At 43.9% G+C, this 25,000-nt stretch overlaps 1 protein-coding gene across 1 annotated transcript in view; it reads left to right on the top strand.

Moving 5' to 3' along the window:
* LOC308096368 (ERC protein 2-like) overlaps positions 1-23,897 on the top strand; it is a gene marked incomplete at both ends in the record, with an annotated part of 339,729 nt that extends 315,832 nt beyond the window's left edge. Inside the window, 4 exon segments of the mRNA XM_080443792.1 lie at positions 6,392-6,646; positions 11,954-12,003; positions 23,672-23,737; positions 23,843-23,897. Of these exon segments, the coding sequence (XP_080299918.1) occupies positions 6,392-6,646; positions 11,954-12,003; positions 23,672-23,737; positions 23,843-23,897 (426 nt within the window).
* Between the last annotated feature and the right edge of the window lie 1,103 nt (positions 23,898-25,000).

Raw genomic sequence — 25,000 nt, 5'->3', positions numbered from 1 at the left:
AAGTGTGTGTGTTCACAGCACGGTAGCTCAATAGTTATAGACCGAGGTTATAATAGTTTTGGATTTTTCATCATAGTTTAGTTTTGGTTTGTTTTGACACATTTCTTTCTATTTCAGTTAGTTTTAATTTGTTCAGAATCATATTTGCTATTTTGTATTTTTATTTTATTTGAACTGCTTAGCTTCTGTTCGTTTTTATTAGTTATAGTATTAGTTTTATTTTTTTCATACTTTATTTGTCAGGTGCAGGATTCAAAAGGGTCAGAATAAGTAGCCTATTGTTTAAACAAAATTTGGGAAAAAATTGCATCAAGATTTCACACCAACCCAAAAGGCTTATACAATTACATTTACAAAAACAAAAACTAAGGGCATTTTGACTATAATTTCAGTTAGTTTTGTAAACGCACAATACAATGCAATTAACGTTTTTATTTATTTCAGTTAACGAAAAAAGTTTTTTATATTTTAGTTTTCATTATTTCTATAACTATAATAACCTTGATCTAGACCAGTTGTTCTCAAACTAAAACATTTTAGGACCCCCAGTTTGATATGCATTATAGGTAGCCTGGTTCCAGACGAATCTGCCATTGCAAAAAAAAAAACTGCCCTCGGCAGATTAGGTCTGGCCCCTCTCAATAGAGATTGTATTTCTCTCCCTCCGAAGTAGTGTGGGACCAATCAGGGCCCAGTATGCAAATATGGGGCGGGTTTATCATCAGAGGCATTTTTTGTATTTGCCCCTCGGAAATGCAGGTTCCACACAGAGATTCCAGACTAATATCTACGCAGTGATATTAGTCTGGCCATGCCAGGCTACATTATAGGCCACAGTCCTCCATTTGATCTCTGGGCCCCCAATCTGCATCGTAGAATCCTCAATTTTACTCTGAGAGTGTACAAATGGAACGGGTCCATTTGTACCCCTGGTGTGTGGTCCCCGGACCTGATGTTGAAAACCAGTCAGTGTCCTAGACCAGTGTTTTTCAAACGTTGGTGCCCAAGGGCAAGGCACACCAATGGTCATGTCCAGATTCACAAGGTCAGCTCTGTGGCCTTGAGGTTAGAGTGTTTACTCTGAGACTAGGAGGTCCGGGGTTTGATTCCCCGGGCGGGTCATACCAGACACTATGGGACCCAATAGCCTCCCTGCTTGGCACTCAGCATCAAGGGTTGGATATGTCCCTGCAACATACTAGCGTCATGTTCAGGGGATGTATTTGTACATCAAGCCACCTCACGCTACAGAAACAGGAGATAGGCTCCTGCCATAGAGTTATAATATATCTAGAGGGCGGATTGCCCCGCCCCCAGCTATTCATTTCTGTGAAAGTTGCTCAGTGGCGTTTGAAGCAACCGGAAGTCTGCCGGAAGTTTAGAATGGGGTCCATTGGGTCTAATGCATGTCAAACTGGGGGTCCTTGAAATTATAACGGTTGAGAATCACTGCTAGAGCCGTACAAATCTTCTCTTAGGGGGTCCCTGGCATATCTTTTAAGTGTCAATTTTGGGGGTCCTTGACATGAAAAAGTTTCAAGAACCACTGATACAGTAAATTAAACGTATTGTATAGTATGTTCAATACTAATGAGCGGTTGTCACAACATCCCAAAAGCACACCTGGGCTTGTCTCAGGACACAGCAGCGTGCCAGCTGGGCACTAGATCTGTTTGGGAACCTGTTTGTCCACCGTCCCAGACTGTGTGTCAGGGGACAGACAGTCACTGGCCCAGGCAGGCTGTGGCTCAATAAAGACAGGTGTCAGCTTTATAACACAGTCACACCTGTTGGTGTCAAACCCCTCAGGTCATGTGGGACGAGGTACAACAACCTCAAAATACTAGCCTTTATCTCTAGCTATATCCGCCACGCTAAGCACCAGTCTGGTGTGTCTGACTGTCCCCCCTCCTCTCATCTCCCTCCCTCTCTCTCTCTCTCTCTTTGTCTGTCTGTCTGTCTGTCTGTCTGTCTGTCTGTCTGTCTGTCTGTCTGTCTGTCTGTCTGTCTGTCTGTCTGTCTGACTGACTGACTGACTGACTGACCCCCCCCCCCCTCTCTCTCTCTTTCTCTCTCTCTCTCTCTCTCCCTCTCTTTTCTAAATTTGTCAAATTGTTTTGGAAATAGCTGATATACAAGCTCACCTATATTATATAATTGATAATAGACTAAGTATAAAATGGGGCTTAACTGGTTCATGCATGTATTGTAATACAGTAAAAAAGCAAATATTTTGCCTCTGAGATGTAGTGGAGCAGAGAGCGGACATATTAAACACAAGTAAAGAAAAAGTCCCTTCAAAATTGTACTTGGCAGTACTTTAAGTAAATGTACTTTAGTTACTGTACTTTCCACCACTGTCTGTCTGTCTGTCTGTCTGTCTGTCTGTCTACCCATGCCCCCCCCCTCTCTCTCTCCTTGCATGGTGTCAATGTTCTCACCTTATCTAAAGCTCCTCTCCTCTCCAATTGAACCTACATGTAATTGGTGGGCTGAGTCATCTTCAGCCACATCCTCTCCTGTGATCCTGACTGGCTCGTTTCCTCCGTCATTAGGCCTCACCCCCCTTTATCTCAGCTGCTCATCTGACGGGGGGGTGGGGGGGGGTTTGACTCCAGGCAAGCTGTAGTGTTTAGGGCCAGTGCTTCTCAAACTGTGGCCAGGGGACCCACTGGCGGGGCCGTGAGGATATCACAAGTGGGTCCCCCAAAGTAGTTGACAAAGCTCTATAAGAGTTTATTGGTAATACAGCATATATGTGTATGTGAGCAAAAAAAGAAAGAGATAACGTTGTTTTCTGTAAAACCGCGTGAGAAAATGAGTTTTCATCAGTGGTGGAAAGTAACTAAGTACATTTACTTAAGTACAAGTTTGAGGTATTTGTACTTTACTTGAGTATTTCCAATTTCCAATACTCCACTACATCTACATCTCAGAGAAAACTGAGATCTCAGAGAAAACCGCGACGCGTTGTGAGCTTGTAGATTTGCTATTTTCAAACATTCGAGTACTTTTACTTTTGGTACTTTAAGTGTATTTTGATGCCAATACTTTTGTACTTTTACTCAGGTAAATTTAGAATTCTGGACTTTTACTTGTAACAGAGTATTTCTATATTGCAGTATTGGTACTTTTGAGTAATTTGAGTACTTTTTCCACCACTGGTTTTCATTGTTATAAACAGGAACTTTTAATGTATATTGATCCAAGCCGCTTCATCGATCGTCAAATGAACAATCATGCTCTGAACATGTTAAGTGGTCTGACGGGCGGGCTGCGAACACTTTTGAGATCGTCAAGTGGGCCCTGATCCAGAAAAACGTTGAGAACCACTTGATCTAAAGGCCCATCAAACAGCAAAGAATGTGTGCTTGGAACGTATACGTATACATGCCGGTCCACCTCTCCATAGTCTCACAGCTGAGTCAAGGTTTTTCACTCTGCTTCCTGCCATGGCTGTCTGTCTCTCATTTGAGCTGAAGTGGAGGGGCAGCCGCAACGTTTTGGATGAGATACGTGGATATCTATCCTTTGAATCATCCCAATCCTCTCTCTCTTTCTCTCTCACGCTCTCTCTCTCTCTCTCTCGCTCTCTCGCTCTCTCTCTCGCTCTCTCTCTCGCTCTCTCTCTCGCTCTCTCTCTCGCTCGCTCTCTCTCTCTCTCAATTCAAAGGAGCTTTATTGGCGTGAGAAAACATACGTTTACATTGCCAAAGTAAATGTGAAATAAAATGCATGGTAAAAAAAGAAAAAAAATGGAACAGATCATTCTGAAACATTTCCAGATGGAAATGAAGGCTTCTTAGTATAGTGTGAGACAGGTCACACGCATGCACGCACGCACGCACGCACGCACACACACACACACACACACACACACACACACACACACACACACACACACACACACACACACACACACACACACACACACACACACACACACACACACACACCTTGAGAGCTGCAGCCGAAAGTGCAGTTATACACAATGTGTCTGTGTCGGGTTGTCCAAAACTGTTGCTTTTCAGGATTCAAATTTGAAAACAGCAGAAGTAGCAGATCGACACTTTGCTTGCGGATCTGCTGCTTTTGATGCTTTTGTGTGACGCTGTATGGTGTTCATTTACAAACAAACACAAAAGGTTAGAATATGGAGAGATGGAGAAAGAGGTTTCTGCCCGACAGCAACAATGTACAAGTAGGCAAAGGGTAGCTTTGGAAACAAATAGCAGCACTTTTTCAAGATGTTGCAGTCACTTGGTATACAATCTCTCTCTCTCTCTCTCTCCCTCTCTCTCTTTCTCTCTCTCTCTCTCTCTCTCTCTTTCTCTCACAATTCAATTCAAAGGAGCTTTATTGGCGTGAGAAAACACACGTTTATATTGGCAAAGAAAATGTGAAATATAATGCATTTGCTGTTAGAAACAGTTATATACAGTATACATGTAGGCAAGGGTATACATGTAGCTTGGTATAACCAATAGCAGCACTTTTTCAAGATTTTGCTGTTACTTGGTATACAACCCCTATCTCTCCCTTCCCCTCTCCCTTCCCCTCTCTCTCTCTCTCTCTCTCTCTCTCTCTCTCTCTCTCTCTCTCTCTCTCTCTCTCTCTCTCTCTCTCTCTCTCTCTCTCTCGTTCTCATGGAGCTAGCTATGTGCGCCCCGGGGAGGTATCTTGCAGAGCTGAGGGAATCTAAGGGAATGAAGCCTGGGTTGTCAATATGTCGGCACCCACTCTGTCTCTGTCGATCTCCCAGACAGCTGGCTGCATTGGAGTATGGCTGATTGTTAATGTTAGCTGGCCCAGGCTGCTCTCTATCTCCAATGCAACGTACGCAAGCAACGTTGGCAGCAGGACAGCCTTCTCACACACACACACACACACACACACACACACACACACACACACACACACACACACACACACACACACACACACACACACACACGTTGTATAACTAAACTTGTTTGGAAATTGTTATGAATGCAATTTTTACAAATGAACACGGTACGCAATGTCTTATTTCCGTTTACTCCTGTAGGTTTGCTCAAAAGGTACCATACTTGTGGGGAGATTTGGCCCTCACAAGTATAGTAAAACAAGTACACACACACATACACATGCACGCACACACACTCACGCTGCACGCACACACACGAGCACACATAACACGCGCACTCAGTCCCACAGAAAGATGAAGCAGCATATTTGAGTGCAATTTTAATCAATGATGCCTAAAACGAGTGTGCTTCTCCGTCCAAAAACGCCCCCAGCCCCTCCCGCACCTCCCGCACCTCCAACCCCACCTCCAACCCCACCTCCACCCTCCCACCCCCCACCCCCCCCCCGGCCCCCGGAGGGCCCTGTGTGAAACAAACACTTCACTAACTGTTCTCTTCTCTCCGAGACAGAATTGGTCTAATCCAATTAAAAGTTAATCTGCAATATGGATGACATCTGACAGAGTTACGATATTTTCATTAGGCTCGGCTCTGACTCACTAAAATTTATGGCCTGTCAGGAGTCGTTAGCTCCATGGTTTTTTTAATCTTCCGCGGCTTTCAACACGTATCGCACACAAAAAAACAACTCCCAGCCCTCGCTAGGGCTTAACCCATTCAAACCGGGAACGCAATTCTTCTTTGAGCTGTTCAAAAATAGCAGATATACAAGCTCATATCGCGGCACCGAGTGCCGCGCTATGAGCTTGTAGATCTGCAATTTTTTTTTGAGAGAGAGAATTTGTGCAAATCTTTGAAATATATATATTTTTAAAGCGAACATTTTAACTCAAATCTTTGCTTCTGGGGGATTCTACAAATGTCTTCTAAAATTCTAACAGTTTTTTTGAAGAAAAAAAAAATGTTGCTACAGTATATATCAGTGCTGCTCAAACTTTCATCATGTCAAGGACCACCCAAAATGATATGTATTTGGCCGCGGACCCCCACATCTGAAAATATTTAGTTCCAGGGATCCCCGCCAGAAGCAAAAATGTGAGTTAAAGATGTTCGCTTGAAAAAAATATATTATATTCAAATATTTTCATACATTTTCACGAGTTTTTCAAAAAATAGCAGATCTACAAACTTGTAGATCTGCTATTTTTAATAGCCAAAGACATCTAAAAATGCGTTCCCGGTCTTAATGGGTTAATCGTTTTCAACCTCAGAAAACCTTCCCGAGTTTTGGACGATGACCCCGTGTTTCCTCTGGAAACAATAAACAAGCAGTCTGTGGGGGGAGGAGGGGGGGATGAATGAATGAATGGCCTGGTGAGAGTCATAATTATTTGTTGTAAATTCTCTCGTTTATTGCTCTGAGGTCTTTGTTTTTGTTTTCCCCCCCTCCTTGGCCCTGGTCGTCTGTTCCCATGCAAATGCAGACGCAGAGCAGAATGAAGCTGATCGCCGACAACTACGAGGAGGAAGACCACCTCGCCCCGGACCACCTTCCTCTTCCTCACCAACCGCACCACCCCCAACACCACCCCCAGCACCACCCCGCGCAGCACCACCCCCAGCACCACCCGCACCCCCCCGCGCAGCACCACCACCGCAGCCTGCCCAGCAGGGGGGGTCACCCCCCGCCGGCCCACAGCCCGCCCCACGCCAACCACAGACAGCCCGCCCTGGAGCAGGTAAGACGTCTGTTTTGACTGATTGAATACTTTTATCATTCAGACATGTAAACAGCACGTGGTACATTAACCCATTCCATCCGGGAACGCATGTGTGTCATTTTAGATTTCTTTGGCTATTCAAAAACTATTAACTATTAACTCTCCAAACACAACTGACACACACACACACACACGCACGCACGCACGCGCACACACACACTCACACACACACACGCTCACACACGTACAGTGCACACACACACCGATGCGATGCAGATGTACACACACGGACGCGATTGTTTACACAGGTTGCAGTGCTATGGGCCGTCTCTCCTCCGTGCTTGAACTGACGCAATTACACATCTATCATCCCCGCTGTGCTGAAACCACCGCACGCGCACACACACGCACACACACGCACACACACACACACACACACACACACACACACACACGCGCGCATGCATGCATGCATGCACGCACGCACGCACGCACGCACGCACGCACGCACGCACGCACGCACGCACGCACGCACGCACGCACGCACGCACGCACGCACGCACGCACGCACGCACGCACGCACACACACACACACACACACACACACACACACACACACACACACACACACACACACACACACACACACACACACACACACACACACACACACACACACACACACACACACACACACACACACACACACACACACACACACACACACACACTGATCAACAGCCAGTGGTGGAAGAAGTACTCACATTTTGTACAAGTAAAAAAAAAGTAAAAGTATCAACTGTAATGCAGGCCCACATAATCTTACAAGTAAACGTTACAAGTTACAAGTAAACGTCTGGTGTTCAAAATGTACTTGTGTAACAGAACAAAAAGCATTGTTATCAAAATATACTTAAAGTACCAAAAGTAAAAGTCCGATTTCACAAGTTCAAAATGTATAAAAACTCTTGAAAATAGCCGATTTACAAGCTCACAATGTGTCGCGATTGTGAGCTTGTAGATCTTCTATTTTCAAGTAGCCAAAGTATATATAGGGTTGAAGTGGTTAATGTATGTTTTGTAATAATATTCAAAATGTTCAAAGTAATTAACTAAAGTTTTCAAACAATTACAGTGGACTAAATGTGCAATATTTGCCTCTGAGATGTTGTGGAGTAGAAGTATTGCAAATCGGAAATACTCCAGTAAAGTAAGAATACCTAATAATTGTACTTAAGTATATGTACTTAGTTACTTTACACCACTGTCAACAGCCCTAGAAATTCTCTCCTCTCCTCTCCTCTCCTCTCTCTCCACCCCCCCCCCCCCCCCCCCCACCACCACATTTTTACTTCCTGCCAACTTGGAGTTATTCATATCATTTAGATAAGGGGCCTGGGGGAGAGAGCTGCCAAAGGAGTGTTTTTGATTGGTGTGATTTGTGTGTGAGGTTAGTGTATGTTAGCGTTCATCTCCTCATACACACGTCTGTCTCTCAGTGTCTCAATAGCAGATCCAAAATCCAGCCCTCAGGAACCAAACTTAATGTGTCCTTGTTTGAACACAGTCCCAGGGAGAGCGTGTTTGTGTGCATGTATGTGTGTGTACTGTAGGTGGGTTTGTCTGTGTGTGTTGTTGCTGTATGTCTGACATAGGTTTGTAGTCGAGGTATATACTAGCCAAGGTGTACCCAGTTCCAGTTACAACGCTGTTGATTTTTGTACCACTTTCATCCTATTTTGGGCATGTCAGTATATCAGAACATTTCTTCAGGAAAGTTCAAAAACAAGATTTTCAGGCCTTCAAATCCAGCCCTATATTGTGCCGATCAGAGCAATGGTCGCCGAGTTATGCCCAATATGTGTGCAATTTAAGTTTTTGGGTGTGACTATTCTCATGGCAGACCCCTGTACAGTGTTTGTGCCAAGTTTCCTTGCTGATTCGAGCCAAGGTGTGGCTCTGTACTTGGTCTGCTCTTTCCCCCCCTCTAAAACAAACCTCTTTGCCAAAAATCTATAAGCTCACAACTTGTAAATCTGCTATTTTTGGCAAAATGGTCCCCCCAGAATAGGGATGCTATAGGGTTCAAGTCAGGGGTCATTGCCATGTTGGCTTGTGGTGGACATTTAGCCCATATAGGGTCCATTTGGTTCCATTTGTGCACTCTCTGAGTTATGGGGGTCCTTGAAAATAAAAAGTTAGAGAACCACTGACTGTACCAGTGGACTCCTAATGTGTCATACATTAAAAGAAAGTGTCATGCATATTCTGACAAAAACCTGGAGACTGAGACATTCAGTAATTGAATGTCAAAATAATGCAAAAAAAATTGTACGGACACATTGATGACCCCTGGTTCAAGTGGTTAATAAAAAAATAAAAAATAATAAGAAATGAAAATCTGTAGTAATTCTGAGGACCCCTCCTAGTGGTCCCGGACCCCCTGTTGAGGACCCCAAAAATCCCGGCATCAGTCTGGGCTCTATATAGCCTGGAGACCAAATTCCAGCAGATGGAAACACCTACCCAGCCAGCAGATGTCTTCAAAGAAAGTGTCATGTGGCTTCATCATGTCGTCACCTCTCTGCCGTTCTGCCAATGCAGCTTCTTGTTCTTTCACATTCACCATAAAGTCATCACTCCTCCATTGTTCTCCCCAGAGGTACTGATTGGGGGAATTCCTCACTGTGTGTGTGTGTGTGTGTGTGTGTGTGTGTGTGTGTGTGTGTGTGTGTGTGTGTGTGTGTGTGTGTGTGTGTGTGTGTGTGTGTGTGTGTGTGTGTGTGTTGTTTTCTACCTGCAGTACGAGGGAGGGGTGGGGGGGTTAACCCATTAAGACCTGAAGCCGATTCTACAAAATATGTCTTCTAAATCCTAACAGTTTTCTGAAAAACGTATGTTTCTATGTCAGTGGTCCTCAGATTTTCATGTCAAGGATCCCCCCAAAATGATATATATTTGGCCGCGGACCCCCATCTAAAAATATTTTGTTCCAGGGACCCCCCCCCCCAGAAGCAAAGATTTGAGTTAAAAATGTTTGCTTTAAACAATATATATTCAAAGATTTGCACCGATTTTCAAGATTTTTCAAAAATAGCAGATCTACAAGCTCGTAGCTATGAGCTTTTATATCTGCTATTTTTGAATAGCCCAAATAAATCCGAAAATGACACACAGATACGTTCCCGGTCTTAATGGGTTAAGTCAGAGGGGGGGATTTCCACTCAAATGGCGTGTCTGTTCTATCTGATATGCACCATTACATGTCTTAAACCCTGCTACATCTTTCTGCTGCTTGCCGTCTAAATAGGAGCCAAGCATGCATCGGGGATCCCCCTATAGTATGAAAACCTCCCACCCGCACACGCACATGCACGCACGCGCACACACACACACACCAGGTACAACTCTAAACCCAACCCCTAAACGCCTCATCCTATATTGATATAACCCCAACCTGCATGTTTTCCTAATTGTAAGCCTTACTTTAAATCTATTTTTTAACCATAAAACAACAATTTGTTGATTGTGAAGACTAGGGAAATGAGTGTCCTTCCTCACAATGTCTTGTTTCTCAAATTCTACTATAGCTGTGAGGACATTTTTAGTAAAGCAATGCAAGCACACACACACGCACGCACGCACGCACGCACGCACGCACGCACGCACGCACGCACGCACGCACGCACGCACGCACGCACGCACGCACGCACGCACGCACGCACGCACGCACGCACGCACGCACACACACACACACACACACACACACACACACACACACACACACACACACACACACACACACACACACACACACACACACACGCACACACACACATCTTTGCAGCGTGTAAGGGGAGTGTCAGGGTGGATTTATTGTGCTTTAGTGTTGTCCTTCACGGCCCAGGTGAGGCCTAGCTGTAGAATTGGATTCTTTACCTTTGACTCAGAAAAACATCACCGTGGCTTAAGGCGACTGGCACAGGTGTGTGTGTTGGTTGGCGGTTCCCAAGCGCACTTGGAGGTTTGACCCCGTAACCCGTCCAGGTCACCTCACTCACACGCTGACTGCATGGATATAACTCATCTTTTTGCCTGCGGACTGTTCACCGTTTGACTGTTCCACTTTGACTGTGTACAACACTGTACCAGAGCTGTAGTGAGAGAGACAGAGAGTTTTACAACATTCCCGTAGACTGAATCCTCATAATGGGTGATGATGGATCCTTTTGTACATTCTCTGAGTTGACCCATTAAGACCGGGAACGCATCTGTGTAACCACTTTAACCATTATTTTATACTTTGACTATTCAAAAATAGCAGATCTCCAAGCTTATACGAGCTTGGAGATTTGCTATTTTCTTTTAAATCGTGAACATTTTTGGATTTGTAACTCAAATCTTTGCTCCTGGGGATTCTACAAATGTATGTTTTCTGAAAAACGTATGTTTCTATATCAGTCGTTCTCAAACCTTTTCTTGTCACGGACCTCCAAAATGATATGTATTTGGAGGCCGGTAATGGTTAAAGTGGTTACACAGATGCCTTCCCAGTTTTAATGGGTTAAATTAACACTGTGCATTTTACTGTTTAGTGTCTACAAGAGGATGAACTTAGACTCTCAAGTCACTTGCTCAAATTGAACATGCACGGTACGTCGATATCTGGCCTAATTATACCCTCCAACTTCTTGTTTATGCCCAAAATGAGGTTTTGTAGAATTGTTAGTTTTGTTTAATTTTACATTACTTAAGACCACTCTTCCTGTTACCATAGACCCTGGTTAGCAGACATTAAAGTACTGCAGGGCACATTACATTGGAGTTGGAGCAGGTCAGCATTCCGGGGCCTGACCGTGCAGAACTCCATAGGCCTATATGTGAGCACGAGAACCTTGAACAGTGTTCATGTGATGCGTATTTGGCCACGGACCACATTTGTAAAGAGTCTGTGGTAGGGATACCCATTGGACAAGATTCGTCAACGTTTGTCAACATCTTAAAAAAATAGCACATGTACAAGCTCACAAAGGGCGTCACATCACGAATGGCTGACTAATAAAATAAGGCTTAAGCGTATAAGCTGTTCCAAAAAATTTTCTGGGAGCCCCCCCTGGGGGTCCCCCGGACCCCACTATAAGAAACCAGCGCTGTAGAGAGTATCAATGGAACGTTCTCATGGCAGGAACACAAGTGAGAAAGCGCAAATGCAAATTCAATTAATTCTATATGCAGAGTTTGCCTATGATCTAATCTGCTGCTAATTTATTCCCATTCTCTTCGCCCTTCATCCCACCTGTTCCTAATTCTGCCCTGGTTTTCCAGAGCTGCCGCGTTACAGCCAGCCGCCGCAGTTTCTCCTCGTTCCACAGGCTGTACTGTAAAGATTCTATTTCATCTGGCCAATTGGCCCGGATTTATGAGTTATTTTGTTATTCTCCGCGTACTTAACAAGATTTCCCGGCAACCCTAATCATACTTTCATTGCCGTCCCCTTCTTTTTTTTTTTTTTGACTTGCGAGTCTGAAATATCGCTCGCGGGGAGCTACCGTTTCATATGTCAAGTCCATAAACACGGGCGCAGTTAAAGCAGTGCAGCGCGGCCATATTGAGGGGGAAAAGATATTTATATGCGAGGGATTAAAAGGGAGCGTCGCGCCACACTAAAAGTGTCCCCCCACAGTTCACAGTACGGTTAGCGTAACGTGGCGCGCTGCGGGCAGCACGGTGCCCCACAACAAAATGCCAAGACTTATTAGTTTGCCCTTGTAAAGTCAGCCCCAGTGTTTCAGATGTAAAGTTGGCCACTTCATAACGTTACGTTGTAGCTGTTATAACATTCAGGATAGGTTTCTCTATAGGGTATAAAGCTTGTGGAAAAGCGTCTGGAAGCCATTAAAACACGCATCATATCATCCTCTCTCTGACTGGGGATGCTGTTGTTTTTCTCTCTCTCTCTCTCTCTCTCTCTTCTCTCTCTCTCTCTCTCTCTCTCTCTCTCTCTCTCTCTCTCTCTCTCTCTCCTCTCCCTCCCCTGCTGTAATATTATCTGATAAAACAGAACCACAGTGAAATGATGAGTAACAGTGAGTGATGGCTAATTTGTGCTCAATTTAAGCCGATTTATACATACAACGCGATGCGTTTGAGTTTGTGGGTCGACAATTTTTTCGGCGCATGACACCGTCGCATGACAAAGTATACATCGGACGTAATGCTTCCTTGTTTTTTTTTCCTTAAAATTTTGCCAACGATTTTGTAACCCATATTCCTTTTCACCCAGTGCCAATTGCCTATGTAATCCTGGCGCTACTCTCCCTCTGCCAGCCTAGGGAGAGCCCAAGCTGAAGCTCATGCCTCCTTCAATGCATGAGGAGCAAGCATGCTGCTTCTTATCACCCGACAGGGTGTAATGCTTCCTTGTGTCAGGTGTTCAGGTGCATCCTAATATCCCATTGCCAGATTTCCGAGATTTCCATCTACCGATGTGTCCAGGGACTTCTAAATGCAAGGTATTAGCCTATCTGGAACAGCAGCTAACAACCCCACTGTCCACTGCTTTGAAAACTATATATCGTTGCCGTCGGGCAGAAACCTCTTACAGTATCTCCATATTCTAACTTTTTGTGTTTTTTCGTAAATTAACGCCCTACTTGATCATATACTACAGTCAGTGTCACACAAAAGTATCAAACCTCATCAATCCTTTATCCTCATCTTGCGCTAATGCACACAAACTGTTTCGCCAGGTTTTATTTTTGTTGTTTCTCATAAGCGTGCATCCGTTGTCCGTCAACAACACACCCGCCTGTGCCTTGACTTCTGTGCGCTGACTGCGCCAGGCTCTCTCCCCACACCCGGCCCCCCGCCCTCCCGCTACTTGCGAGGCGATAGGAAAAACGCCGTTCGCGGAATAAAACACAGAAGCACCCTGGGAGGAAGTGGACTAGCTCGGAGCCGAACCGTGGTGGTGAAAAAGGCAACCCCCCCCCCAGATTGCCATTTTCCAAATACTTTATTGTTTTTATGTTTTGGGAAAAAAATTGCCATTTTAACTTTGATGTGACCGCTCTTCCTATAGGTCTCTCTGTGTCCGGGTCTACTATTGTTCCCCGTACTAAACTGATAACCAAGGTGACAGAGCCTTTCAGGCAGTCAGTTGGAATGCCCTTCCAATGGGTCCCGAGAGCTGCAGTCTCTGTGGACATTTCTAAGAACCTTTAAAACCTTACTGTTTGAACAGGCATTAGCTGAATGCCTTTGATTGGTCCTCCATGTGAGTAATGTGTCCGCTGTCTTGTTTTTGAGATAATTGCGCAGATTATATTTAATCAATACTGTATGTAAAGCACTTGAGAAGTGCTATATTAATACAATGTTCTTAAGGGCAAGGGTATAGCTTGGTATAACGTTTTTTAAACCAATAGCAGCACTTTTTCAAGACTTTGCTGTCACTTGGTATACAACCCCCCCCCCCCCCTCTCTCTCTCTCTCTCTCTCTCTCTCTCTCTCTCTCTCTCTCTCTCTCTCTCTCTCGTGGTGTCAAACACACACTCGTTCAGAAACAACAAACAGACTTATTCTCATTGACAGAGGTCATCCAATCACCTCACGGCTTTTCCTTCATATCAGAACTCTGACCCTGTGTGGAAGTTCAGCAGAGGTCAGGGCAGGGCCCCCGAGGGGTGTGTGCACACACGTGTGTGTGTGTGTGTGTGTGTGTGTGTGTGTGTGTGCGTGCGCGCAAGTGTCAGTCCCATGAGGCGAGACTGTTTTCCCTCCAAACAGAGCACTTCACATCTCCTTTAATCTGCCTCTTTTATCTGAACGTGATTAATTACACTATTTGTTTTTCCTCACCACCTCTCTCTCTCTCTCTCTCTCTCTCTCTCTCTCTCTCTCTCTCTCTCTCTCTCTCTCTCTCTCTCCGGTCAGCATCCCATCCTGATTTCATCCTTCATCTCTCCTCCTCCTCCTCCTCCTCCTCCTCCTCGTCCTGTCCTCCTCTCCTCCTCTCTGCTCTTGTTTTTCCTTCTGTTCTTCCTTGGTCTTCTCCCTGACCACTTCAACCCATACGTTGTTGAGCGGAGTCCCTATGAGGGCTCTGTACTTGTGACTTTTCTGTTATCACTCTATATCAGGGGTCTTCGACAGGGGGTCCGGGACCCCTAAGGGGTCCTCAGAGTTACTACAGGGGGTCCGCCAAATCTTTTTGTGATATCATTTATTTTTTTACCTTAACGACTTGAACCCTAGCATCCCTTTTCTGAGGAGAACTTTAGCCAAAAATAGCAGATCTACAAGCTCACAACGCCTCGCGCTGCACGAAGTGACGCGCTGTGAGCTTATAGATCTGCTATTTCTGAATAGCCAACATATAAATGATGAATGATCGTGATTTGCTGGCGACCCCCTGGATCCCCCTCAAGGACCCCTGGGGGTCCCCGGACCCCACTTTAAAAACAACGACTCCTTCTGCCTTTCGCTTTTTCTTCTCTTTGTTTCACTGCTTTGGCTGCTCGCTTTCTTTCTTTCTTTCGTTCTTTCTTTCTTACTTCCATCCCACATTTTGTCTCTCTTCCATCCCTCCCTCCCTCCCCTGGGCTCTCTCTCTCTCTCTCCCTGTCCTTCGTTCCCTCCTCCCTCCGGTCCAATAATGTGAAGTTGTGGTCCGGGCCCGGTGGTTGGGTTGTGTGTTGGGTCCAATCTGACGCCACATGGGGAAGGATGATTGATGAGGATAATGATGATGAAGATGATGATGATGATGAAGAGAGGTCGCGGCATACAGCGCCCCGCTGACCACAGAGGCTTTTCCGGAGGCCTGCCGGGGCCACAGATACGGCCAGGGGCCACCAATAACACAGCGCTGACCGCATGCAATGTGCAACGTGCACGCCAGGCTTGTTTAGGGTTTTTTATTTTAAATCTCCGCCAGGCCTCAACGGCCTGGAAGGGGAGATTATGTTGTCGTGTGTGTGTGTGTGTGTGTGTGTGTGTGTGTGTGTGTGTGTGTGTGTGTGTGTGTGTGTGTGTGTGTGTGTGTGTGTGTGTGTGTGGGTGGGTGGGTGGGTGGGTGGGTGGGGGTGTGTGTGTGTGTGTGTGTCAGTTAGCAGCGGAACCAGCACCCCACATTTTTTTAAACTGGCCTCATGGTGGTGCTTTACGTTTTGGCCTATAATAGGTTTAGGGGTTATAGGGTTACAGTTGCGCGTCTTGCTCTTGTAGATCTGCTATTTTCGCCTTCAGGGTTATAGGGTTAAAAAGGAACGTAGATGTCCTCACCAAAATAGTAATACAAACGTGCGTGCGTGCGTGCATGCGTTACGTACATGCATGCAGTGGTGTGAAGTAACTAAGTACATGTACTCAAGTACTGTACTTAAGTAAAACATTTTAGGTATTTTTACTTTACTGGAGTATTCCCAATTGTCTGTACTACTCCACTACATCTCAGAGGCAAATATTGTACTTTTACTTTTGTACTTAAACCTATTTGAAAACCTTAGTAGTTATCAGTTACTTAGATTTTGATTATTATTACAAAACATACTTTAACCACTTCAGCTCTGTATATATTTCGTCCATTTGAAAATAGCAGATCTACAAGCTCACCTTTTTATGCGTTTGAAATCTTGTGAAATGGGACATTTTGCATAATGAGCACTTTCTACTTTTGGTACTTTAAGTACATTTTGATACCAATACTTTTGTACTCAAGTCAATTTTGAATTCCCGACTTCCACTTGTAACAGAGTTATTTCTACATTGCAGTATTGATACTTCTACTTAAGTATAACATCTGAGTATACTTTTCCCACCACTGCGTGCATGCGTGTGTGTGTGTGTGTATACGGAGCCAAACCACACATCAGTCGGGACTGGTTGCTACAGAAGGGCTCCATCCCAATCCCAAATTGTAGCTGCACCGCCTATCCACTCCTCTCTCCGTGATAGAGCTGATCGTTGCTGTCGGGGCAGAAACCTCTTATCTCCATATTCTAACTTTTTGTGTTTTTACCAGCTTGCAAAGCACGCTGGTCTAAGAAGAGACTGAGTCTAGTCAACACTTTCTCAACACTTTTTCATCATTGGCTGGCCAATGGGGATACTTTCCCATACTCTGAACGGGCGGTCTTGTCCTCCCAAGCTATGGTACTAGACCCGCCTCTCGCCTCTATGGCAGTGTTACCAGATTCTGCGAGAGAAATAAGCAACAGGTTTAAGCCAATGGGGAGCCACTAGCAGTTTTGCCAGATTCTGCGAGACAAATCAGAGAAAACAGAAAGCAAGCTGGTATACATGACTGAGTCATGTCTTGTTTTTTGTGAATTAACGCCCTATACTTGATCACGCGTTTCGAGCTTGTAGATCTGCTACTTTTGCTATTCACGAATTTGAATCCTGAAAAGTAACAGTCTTCGGACATACAGTATTTTCCAATCTGACAGAGACGTATTTTTTTCATAAATCAATGCCCGATGAACAGAAGCCGATCTATTAGCTAAAAATGCTAATACACACACGCTTTGAGCTTGTAGATCTGCTATTTTTTTTTTTTATTACCAGTTTTGAATTTGAATTCTGAAGTTTTTTTTTAACATGTGAGGTTTCAACCCGACGACAACGTGATGTGGGGGAGGAACAGGTGAAATGTAAGTGGAGGAGACACGGGGTAGGAAGCACGTTGAGACGCACCCCAGGCCCATGTCTCTGCGTTGGAGCGTGTTGGCTTTGACGGGCGGGCGGGCGCGCCGCGCACGTTTGCCTTCATGTTGTTCTCATTTAAAGCGTGCACATTGGGTACACTGCTGCCAAACGCCAGGGGTGGAAAGGAACTATACGTATATTTTTACTCAAGTATACTGTACAGTACAATGTTGAGGTGCTTTGGCTTTACTTACGCATGTCCCATTTTTCAATGCTTTATACCAGTGGTTCTCAACCAGTGGTCCGGGGACCACCAGTGGCCCATGAGGGGGTTCCAGGTGGTCCCCAGCTGAATGATGGAGAGTTGATAACCAAATGGACCCTTGTAGATCTTAACCTGAGATTGTAAAATAAACTAAATGAACCATTTTACACTCTCCATTATTGTTAAACATCTGCATTACTTAATTAAAGAATTGTTATTTTGATCAACGTTTGCCTGTTATATCTCCTATGGCAGGGGTTGACACTAAGGTCTCAGAGGCACTTGCCCGTCGGGCAAGTGCAGGTCATGTTCTACTTGCCCACAGGTCTTGCCCACTTGACCGAAAAGTAAATCGTCCTTTATAAAATGATGGTAAAATTAGAATTACCGTTCAATTTAACACATTTTTTACTTTCTACTTGTGAATTATGGGGCTGCACGATAAAAAATGTCATACCTCAATATTTATGCCAAGTATCTAAATAGCTATGAATATGACTAAGGTTAAATTGTAGCAACAGTGAAAACAGCACATTATAGGCCAACAGTGCTCTTATTTTACATTCCACAGACCATTTTGAAGTCCATACAAATAAACATAAATAATGTTTTGATGGATAAATGCAAATGATGAAATCATATATTGTCGTTGTCGGGCAGAAACCTTGTATTTCCATATTTCAATGGTTTTGTAATATGGAAAAATATGCTTGTTCATAAATGCCCTACTTCATCATTCAAGAGTGTCGCACTATAAGAGTAAAATAGCAGATCTACAAGCTCCCAGCGTGTCGAGATACAATGTGAGCTTGCAGATCAGCTATTGTCACTATTTTAATTTTTGTTCTTTTTTTTAAGGATATACAAGGTTTCCACCTGACAGTAACGTTATATAGCCTATATATGGTTCTGTATCAGTATATCAGTCAGTTTTAGCAGATTTCATTCCAATTGGCTGCCTATGAATTTCACAGGCCTGGTTAGACAACCTGGCCTGGCGGGGATCTGCGCACCAAGCACAGCAGCTGCACACAATTAACTTAATGAGGGAGCTTGCGACTAGTTTTGCACACCAAAAACTGCTCAAACAATGTCAAACTGTCATGATTCTAGCTGTTGAAACCTTCCTCTTTGGATTATCGTTTAAAAAAGGAACAGAACATGGCTGTTTTTAAAGGATTATATTTATTTCTTGTCCGTCAGAGCGGTGAGGGCACAGCTTCTTTCTTATTTGAATGATACCATAAACTTTGAAGTTGTTTCCAGTAATTAATTTCTATTGCTGGCTGGATCTCTCATAAGTTTGGGATTTGACTGTATTTCGTCACATTTATTAATCTATATGCGGCAGTTGATAAAACGTCGGGTTGTTTAGCCTACCGTTTGATATGCACAGATGCGCTGGCATTGACAATCCATGAGATGGCTGCTAAGCAGTTCACTTGTGTTATACCTCTACTGGTTAGTTCTAGTAGAATGGCAGTTCCAACATTCTAAAAGACAAGTGTAGGGGAAATGAATGATGATAAAAAAAAAAAAAATCGGGCCACATCGGTGAAATAATGGCCGACGTTGCGGTTTGGCTCTACTCATAAGAGCCACTGCACGTAAAGTGTGTGTGTGTGTGTGTGTGTTACACAAAGTGTGTGTGCGTGGGAGGGAAGGACAGAGAGGGAAGACAAGAGGGCGGGGGGCAGAGTGCTCTGGCCACGTTCATGTGTTTAGACAGATATCTCATGTTGTGTTTATAGTGAACAAAAGATGGTTGCGTCCCCACTGCCACTCAAGCGAGCACTTGCCCTGTAGGGCAGGCTGAAAGCTAACTCCACCTGCCCGCAAGTTTTATGTACCTGCCCCGGGCAGTCGGGCAGGCGTTAGTGTCAATCCCTGCCTATGGTACCAACATCAATACAGCATGGGATTGCGGACAAAATCTTATCCAACGATAACAAAATATTCTACGTTTTGGGTCTGAGAGTCTAAATCTCATCAAACGGTGGTCCGTGGCTCATAATGGACCTTGATGTGAAAAGGCTTGTTACAAAAAGATTGTTACAAAACATAGATTGACCACTTAAAGGGCAAGACCACTTTGGTAGAGGTTTGGGTTGTGTATTTACCTTGCCATGGTGTAACTCCGAAGGTGGACAACAAATCAAAAATAATTGCTCCATTGATTAGAAATTGATAATTCAAAATAAGCTCCTCATTGACTTACATTGTACGGTGAAACAGCTCTCAAATTCACTCTTTTAGCACATAAACTAACACAAACAAAGCTGATTCAGAGAATATAGAACATCACCAAACCCAGTACTGTTTGTTTTTTTAATACAAATGTCAACTTCCTGTTGATTTTACTATTTGAAGATCCGGATCCGGATCCGCGGATCCAGTCCGGGTTTTCTTCTAAATAAAAATAGCAAAATCAACGGGAAGCTAACATTTTTATTTAAAAAAAAACAGTACTGGGTTTGGTGAGGTTCTATATTGTCTGAATAAACTTTGTTTGCGTCCATTTACGTGCTAAAAGAGTGACTTTGAGAGCTGTTTCAGCGTACAATGTAAGTCAATGAGGAGCATATTTTGAATTATCAATTACTAATCAATGGAGCAATTATTTTATATTTCTTGTCCACCTTTGGAGTTACATAATGGCAAGGTAACTACACAACCCAAACCTCTAACAAAGTGGTCTTGCCCTTTAAGTCCTATTTTATACTTTGGTTATTTGAAAATAGCCAATCTGCAGGCTTGTAGATCAGTTATTTTTTTAAACGTTACAGTATACTTTTACATTGGAACTTCAGTTATCTTCTCTGTCGGGAGGAAACCTCATATATCCAAAACTGTTCAGGATTCATAATCTAAAAAGTATCAAAAGTAGCAGATCGACAAGCTCAAAACACTCAGAATGTAAACAGGACTTTTTCAACTTGTAACAAAGTATTTTTATATGTTGTGGTATTGCTACTTTTACTTGACTACTTCTTCCACCAGTGCCAGACGCTTGGCACCAGCCTGGACTAGAGAGGAAATAGAAAACAGCCACAAAGTGTTTATCAGAGTCAGAATTACAAGGTATTTTCTCTTTGGTTGTTGTTCTTTTTTATTTATTTATTTAGTTGGTTTCTCTCTCTCTCTCTCTCTCTCTCTCTCTCTCTCTCTCTCTCCCCTAGCCCTGCCCTAACATGCTGCCTGCTTCAGCTTTATGAGATGTAACACATGGTATTTGGCCTGTTTTAGCCCTTAGTGTAGTGTGTGTGTGTGTGTGTGTGTGTGTGTGTGTGTGTGTGTGTGTGTGTGTGTGTGTGTGTGTGTGTGTGTGTGTGTGTACATACGTGTGCGAGCACACACACACTCTCTCACTCACACACACACACACACACACACACACACACTAGTAGTACTACACTAGTAGTAGGCTACTATACTTCTGAGGGCCAAACGTCCCTCACAAACATAGTAGAATTTGATACATTTGATATTGTGAGGACAATTTTCTTGGTCCTCACAAAGATAAATGGTTATTTGTATTGTTAAAAATAGATATGGAGTGTTAATACGCTTACACTTAAGACAAGATTTAGGTTGGGGTGAGGGTTAGGCTGAAACATTTTAGACGTTAAGTTAGGGGTTAGGGTTGGAGTTGTGCATGATTTATACGTATACAGTAGGTAGTTACGCGTCATTGACATGCACGCACCGGAAATACGTGCTGTGAGCTTATATATTGCCTATTTTCGGCTCTAGTTTAATGTTTAAAAATGGCCCAAAAATGGCAGTTATAACAATCGCTGTACCAACATGTTGATGTCCTCACAAGTATAGTAATACAAATGTGTGTGAGCGTGCGTCCGTGCGTGCATCTGTTTGTGTGTGTGTGTGTGTGTGTGTGTGTGTGTGTGTGTGTGTGTGTGTGTGTGTGTGTGTGTGTGTGTGTGTGTGTGTGTGTGTGTGTCTGCGTGTCTGCGTGTCTGCATGTGCGTGTGCGTGCGGGCAGGCTCGTATATGTATGTTTAACCTGGCAGGGCGAGCGCTCATGGGTCTGGCTCTGTTTACAGGGCCTGTCACAGCCGTTCACTGCTATGCTAGCGTTTAGCATGTAGCGTGTTCTATTGAAATCCCATTATATCTGTAGCCGTAGCCGCTTTAGCTGCAGCTCCACTGCGTTTACGGAGCCTGTCACAACCACTCAGACCAGGCCAACACCACTGTGGAGCGCAGCCAAGGCGCATGCGTTTTAGCCTTAACATAGCTCCACCATTGGCGTTGCTTAACTATAGCCTATAGCTTAGCATCACTGGTGGATAAAGTCCTCTACCCCAGTACTTGAGTCAAAGTATACTGTAGATACAGCTGGTCAAATATTAGGCTACTCAAGTTACAAGAGAATGTTGTACTTGAGTTAGAGTACTGAGTTAGAGTACTTGCTAAAAATGTACTTAAAGGGATAGTTCACCCCAAATGGACTTTTTTTCTATCGATTAGTCACCCCATGGAGACTTCAATTCATGAAGTTTTTGTCGCATTCCTAAACCAATAATTTGATGACCGGCAGCAGTTCCGGTAGGAGATCACAAAGTGTCATCAAATATTGGCTATTTTTCAATTATAGGGCTTAAGTGGTTCATTCACAAGGTATTTTTTGTAAGTTTGGGTCCCGGGAGGTAGTGGAGTCAAAAGTATACACATATTGTTTTTGGAAATGTAGTGGAATGAAAGTCAGTTTCCAAAACAAAAACAGCAAAAAGAATACTCAAATAAAGCACTTATCGTCTCGTTAAAATATGGAGATAAGAGGTTTCTGCCGGACAGCAACGATACCCTCCAAAAACAAAAAACGTACTCAAACAGTTCTCAATGCAATGCACTTGGTCCCTTAGTTTCCCCCTCTGCTTAGCATTGCACAGGCATTCGTCTTGGCCTCACGCGGCTGCCAGCTCATGCTAACCATGGTAATGTGGGTGTCTGAGTGAATTAGCCTTCCCGTTAGCAGGACCGCTGTCTGCACTATTTCAGCCCTGCAGAAAAAGCCCTGGTGTGTTTAGTTATCGCTTTGTAACAATCAGACTAGAGGGGGAAAAAACATCTCATGATATCATACGTACACAGTGTCTCGCAACGAGGAACATGTACATTTGTTCTGATTAACCCATTTTAAGATTTCTTTGGCTATATAAAAATAGCAGATATACAAGCTCATAGCACGGCACTCGGTGCCGCGCTATGAGCTTGTAGATCTGCTATATATTTTTTTAATCGTGAAAATTTGTGCAAATCTTTAGTTTGAATATATATATATACTTTTTTAAAGCGAAAGTTTTTAACTCAAATCTTTGCTTCTGGGGGTGTCTTCTAAATCCTAACAGGTTTTTGTCCCTAAAGTTTTATTTTATTTTGATTTTTACTTGCTATATTATCAATGGTTTTCAAACTTTTTTCATGTCAAGGACCCCCAAAATAATATGTATTTGTCCGCTGACCCCCTCCCATCTAAAAATATTTTGTTCCAGGGACCCCCAGAAGCAAAGATTTGAGTTAAAAATGTATATAAAAGATTTGCACAAATGTTCACGTTTTTTTTTTTTAATAGCAGATCTACAAGCTGTGGCACAGAGTGCCGCGCTATGAGCTTGTAGATCTGCTATTTTTGAATAGCCAAATAAATCTTAAAATGACACGCATGTGTTCCCTTCGCGGCCTTAAAGGGTTAAAACCACTGGCGGAAGGAAGAAGGACTGAGATTTTTCACGTTTATGCTTAAGTAAAAGTAGCAATAACGATGTAGTTGTGTTATTCTGCACGACTGCATGCACTCCTGTTACAAGTAAAAGTCCTATACATTCTGAAAATATACCAAAGTATAAAATAATGGTTAAAGTGGTTAAAGTGATTGTGACGCTATTAACTACTTTAGCTGGGGACCCCCTGGAACCTGGGGATCCCTCGACCCCACTTTGAGAACCAATGTGCTATATATATATAGCTAAAATCTAAAATGACGCAGATGCTTTCCCAGATTGAATGGCTTAAAACGGGGGGAGGAGAGATTTCAGCCGCGCTGGATCGATATAAAGATGACTGACGCTTTGTTGTTTTTTTCTCTCTTTTTCTCTCTCTCATAGGATGATGAAGAGGGGATATGGGCGTGACAGTCGCCATGGGAACCGGAGGTCCAGATCGCTGAAAGAGTGAGTGTTATTATTATCTCCTCCGGGCTGGGAGGCGGAGATTACGTTTTCACCCCTGTCTGTTTGTGTGTGTCTCATGTGTCTGGATGTCTGTCAACGCGACAGTCAGGCACTGTTGGATCGACCCGGCGTGAAACGTGTGCATGCACACGCCCACTAGGGAGCTTTAAAATGGTCTCGTGAGTCATGTGCCAATGGCTGTCAAACAGGGTTTTGAATGATACTCCATACCTCCTCGCCTCGGGCCGACTGGTTGCCTCGTTGCTCAGTGGTCCTTCTGGCCGATCTACACCGTCACGGCTTTTTTCTGCTCTGGCCCCACAGTGGTGGAATGAACTCTCCACTGATGTCAGGACAGCAGAGTCACTGCCCATCTTTCGCCGTAGGCTGAAAACCCACCTCTTCAGGAAACACTACCCTTCCTCTTCGCCTTGCCTACATGTTGTCAATTAGTTGTACGAGCTCTTGTTTTATTGTTTTATTTGATCTTGTTTATTCGATACACTTATTTGTTTTAGCTCTTAATCATTTGATTTTCCTATTTGTCTCATCTGTTTAAGACAGTAGGTAGCTGATATATTGCAGTTTTACCTTAGCACTAGGTATACTCTTAGTTGCTTGTTTTAGAAGAGCATGCACTTCAGACTTCTGGTGATTAGTAGTTTCGTTCCCTACCTATGTTGAATGCACTTATTGTAAGTCGCTTTGGATAAAAGCGTCTGCTAAATGACCGTAATGTAATGTAATGTAATACCGTTTGCCTATAATTGCCTTCACAACTTTGATGGCCGAGCCTATTTCTTACAAAAACACGACATAGTACATCATGAATGCACCATCCAATACCCAAATTGGAATCGCCATAGGACGCACCAAACATGAGCAGTTGCACCGTCTGTTGTAAAAACTCTTACCCCCCCCCCCCAGCTTCCTCATATCTTGACGGTTGCATCCCACGACTGACAGACAGATAGACAGACACAGCCCTGGGTAGGCAACCCGGCCTGGCTGCAGAGATCTGCGCTCGCAGGAGACTTTTCTAGTCGTATATATATATATGTGTGTACGTACGGTCAGGTCTCAAGTTCTACAGCCGTGCAGAGAGAGTTCAAACGGTCCCTGTCAAGCTGCTGCATCTCCTCCAGAGAATTCCACCGTCGTCCCAAACAATAGAGCTCTTCAGATCAGCCCATTAGCCGGGAATGACGGCCGGGGTACCCACAATAACCACACTATTACCCAACTCCTGGGCTTGAAGAGCAC

Source organism: Gymnoscopelus braueri (assembly GCF_963280865.1).
Source record: "Gymnoscopelus braueri genome assembly, chromosome: 12".
NCBI lineage: Eukaryota > Metazoa > Chordata > Actinopteri > Myctophiformes > Myctophidae > Gymnoscopelus > Gymnoscopelus braueri.
This window is presented reverse-complemented; position numbering and strand designations above follow the sequence as displayed.